The 2,948-nt window shown below is 34.5% G+C and overlaps 1 protein-coding gene across 1 annotated transcript; it reads right to left on the reverse strand.

The window, feature by feature from the left end:
* Positions 1-1,805: 1,805 nt before the first annotated feature.
* LOC138168828 (nucleosome assembly protein 1-like 1) lies at positions 1,806-2,942 on the reverse strand. The gene has a single exon (XM_069097711.1). The coding sequence runs from the start codon at positions 2,909-2,911 to the stop codon at positions 2,174-2,176; it is 738 nt and encodes a 245-aa protein (XP_068953812.1). The 5' UTR covers positions 2,912-2,942; the 3' UTR covers positions 1,806-2,173.
* Between the last annotated feature and the right edge of the window lie 6 nt (positions 2,943-2,948).

Here is a 2,948-nt window from a genome sequence, read left to right on the forward strand (position 1 = left end):
GAGGTGGGATTTGAACTCATGAAGATGAATCTTCCTGATTCTAAGTCCAGAACTCTATCCACTCTGCTACCTACCTATCCATACCTATTGTTACTTGTTTTGAAATGAAAGGGGAAGGAATAAAGGTATTATAGTGATTCTTAGTAAAGAATTTCTTAACATATCTAACTTTTATTCAAACTTTGTCTAAATGGAAATTGGAAGTTTTGATTAAACATTGGAATTAAGTGGTTTGAAAGGGAATATTAACTCACTTATCAGTGTCAGTGGTTGTACTATGTTATTTAAAATATTATCATATGGTTGTAACATATAAGTATGGATTTCTTTAGTGAATCTAAAAATGGATACATTATTAAAGATTTTCATAAGATCATTTGGTTTGGTGGTATACAAGTGTAATCCCTTTTATGGAAAGGTTGATGCTGAAAGTTCTGTTGACTCTAACAGTTTTGAGCTGCCGCATACTGTCAATTGAATATCTGCATTAAGTTCAAAATTGGTATGGTGAGACTCCAGGGAGCAAGGAGGCTGCCTAGAAGGAGTTAACTAGCCCAACTCTCACATAAAGCCAGTCAAACCTCCTCTACATATCAACAGATTGAGTCTGTGACACATTGAGTCTGGTTGATATAGGGAGATTCCATATTTATGAAAAAAGAAAGATTTTCACATTATTATGTAATCATAGATTTTATACATACATATACTATCAGAGATTAAAGAAACTCAGAGGCCATGTAGTTCAACCCTTTTTTGGATTTTGGATAAACTCAATTCTTTTTTTTTCGGTCTTTTTGGAGGTGGGAAGGCAGGGCAATTGGGGTTAAGTGACTTGCCCAAGGTCACACAGCTAGTCAGTGTTTAAGTGTCTGAGTTTGGATTTGAATTCAGGTCCTCCTGACTCCAGGGCTGGTGCTCTATGCCACCTAGCTGCCCCTAAACCTAATATTCTTTATTTTAAATTTTATTTATTTTGTTCTGAACTTTAAGAAATAAAGCATTTCCATAACATAGTAGAACAGAAAAAAAAGAAGATTGTACATGAAACTGAAATTTTGTTTTGGACCTTGCTATTTCTTTTAAATATATAACAAACTTACCATAAAATTATTTTATTACTTTTTACTTCCCTCTCCCCAGAGATGGCTAGCGTTAGACACAAATATATATGTATACATAGATGTGTGTGTATATATATATATATGTATATATATATACACCCACATATGTGTATATATGTAAAACCATTTTATACATAGTTCTATTGATCAGTTCTTTCTCTGATTGCATATAGTGTCTTTCTTCATAGGTTCTTTGTGGTTAATTTAGATATTTATAATAGTCAAAATTACTTGGTTGCTCAAAGTCATTCACAAAACAATATCGCCATTACTATATACAATGTTCTCTTGGGTCTGCTCATTTTGCTCTTATTTTGTGCAAGTCTTTTCATCTTTTTCTTTTTTTTTCTGAAAATACGAGGTTTTATTCACACCCCAGTGGTAAACAATAACCTTACTAGGATGACTAAAAGTTTCTTTGTAGATCACTATGTCACATTAAAATACAGAAATCCATAAACAAGCAGTTAACAAACATTAGATGTGGTCTTACTGGAAATTCTTAAGTAGTACTAGTGTACTAGTCTCTTCTCAAACCAAATTTCAAAATGCTTTGTCTCCTAGTTAATACAAGTCACTGCATTTCTCTAACAAAGTAATGAAGGCACAACTAGTGCAAGCAGACTTAAACCCATTCAACTACTGGGCTGAAAAAATACTTTGGTTGGTTCTTCAGAAGGATTTCTTTTTTCTAAACCAATATTGGTCTCAAATAACAGTTTGGATAATTTTCAAAGCTTCAGTCTAATAGCTACATGACAAAAGACTTCACAAGAACCAAACTACGTAGCAATGGACATGCGTTAGGGAATTCACTGCATTCTAAATATCCAGCAGAAATTATACTATTAAAATGCTAGGTAGAATGAATCTATATAGTTTGAACTGGTTCTTAAACGTTCGTTTTTTTCTTTTTTCCTTTTTTAAGAAAAATTGTTTACTTGATTCTACCAAGAAAATACAAAACATAAGGCTGTAAGTAACTACTAGTTGTGTTTAGGCTGGGACAGTGCAGTAATCCTCAAGGCCACAGCACACACTGCTCACTGCTACTTGCACTCAGCTGGGTTTGGATCTTTCTTCGGATTATATTCTGGATCATTTTCCTCATCAGCTTCTTCTTCCCCTTCCTCATCATCAGCCTCTTCACCTTCTTCATCATAATCATCATCATCATCTTCAATAGCTTCTCCTGTGAAGTATAATACTGATCTAGGGACTATACACTCATGTAAAAAGTGACCAATTTCGAAGTCTGCTGCAAGGATAGCTTCTGTGTCATCATCCAGGTCTCCACTCTCAGGAACTTCAGGAGGAGAAAAGAAATTGAAGAAAGAATCAGTGGAAACTATTTTTGTCACAGTTCGAACTGTCCCACGTCCCTTGTGTTTCTGTTTCTTCTTAATAGTTTTCAAAGTGACATTTTTCCCTTTTTTCCAATCTAGCTGACACCCTGTGCAACTCATAATTTCTGGTCCATCAAAGGAGAAGGGATCAGAATCATCTGGCTCTGACCGCATACGATATGTCTTTGTCAACACCTCATTTGTGAAATATTCATTGAGTTCAAAGTGAAATTCTAATGTAAAACTCATAGGTTGGCCAGCATCTGAGAACTTCATTTTAATATCTTTAAAGTGCTTCAGAATAGGTTCATCATGTTCCTGAACCATATCACTGAGCAAGTCAACATTTTTAAAAACAGTCAGCCAAAATTCAGGAATTCCTTTACGGTCTTCTTTTTCTTCATCTTTTTTCTCCTCTTCAAGCTTAGCCGTCTCTTTCATTTCCTCTGAAATCTCTTCATCATCATCTGGTTTCCAT

This window comes from Petaurus breviceps, unplaced genomic scaffold, assembly GCF_028583685.1.
Source record: "Petaurus breviceps papuanus isolate PSGF00001 unplaced genomic scaffold, PetGlider_PUasm1.0 126, whole genome shotgun sequence".
Classification (NCBI taxonomy): Eukaryota; Metazoa; Chordata; class Mammalia; order Diprotodontia; family Petauridae; genus Petaurus; species Petaurus breviceps.

Coding starts and splice junctions, on each gene's coding strand:
- LOC138168828 (XM_069097711.1), bottom strand. CDS start 2,911: ATGAAAGAGACGGCTAAGCTTGAAGAGGAGAAAAAAGATGAAGAAAAA.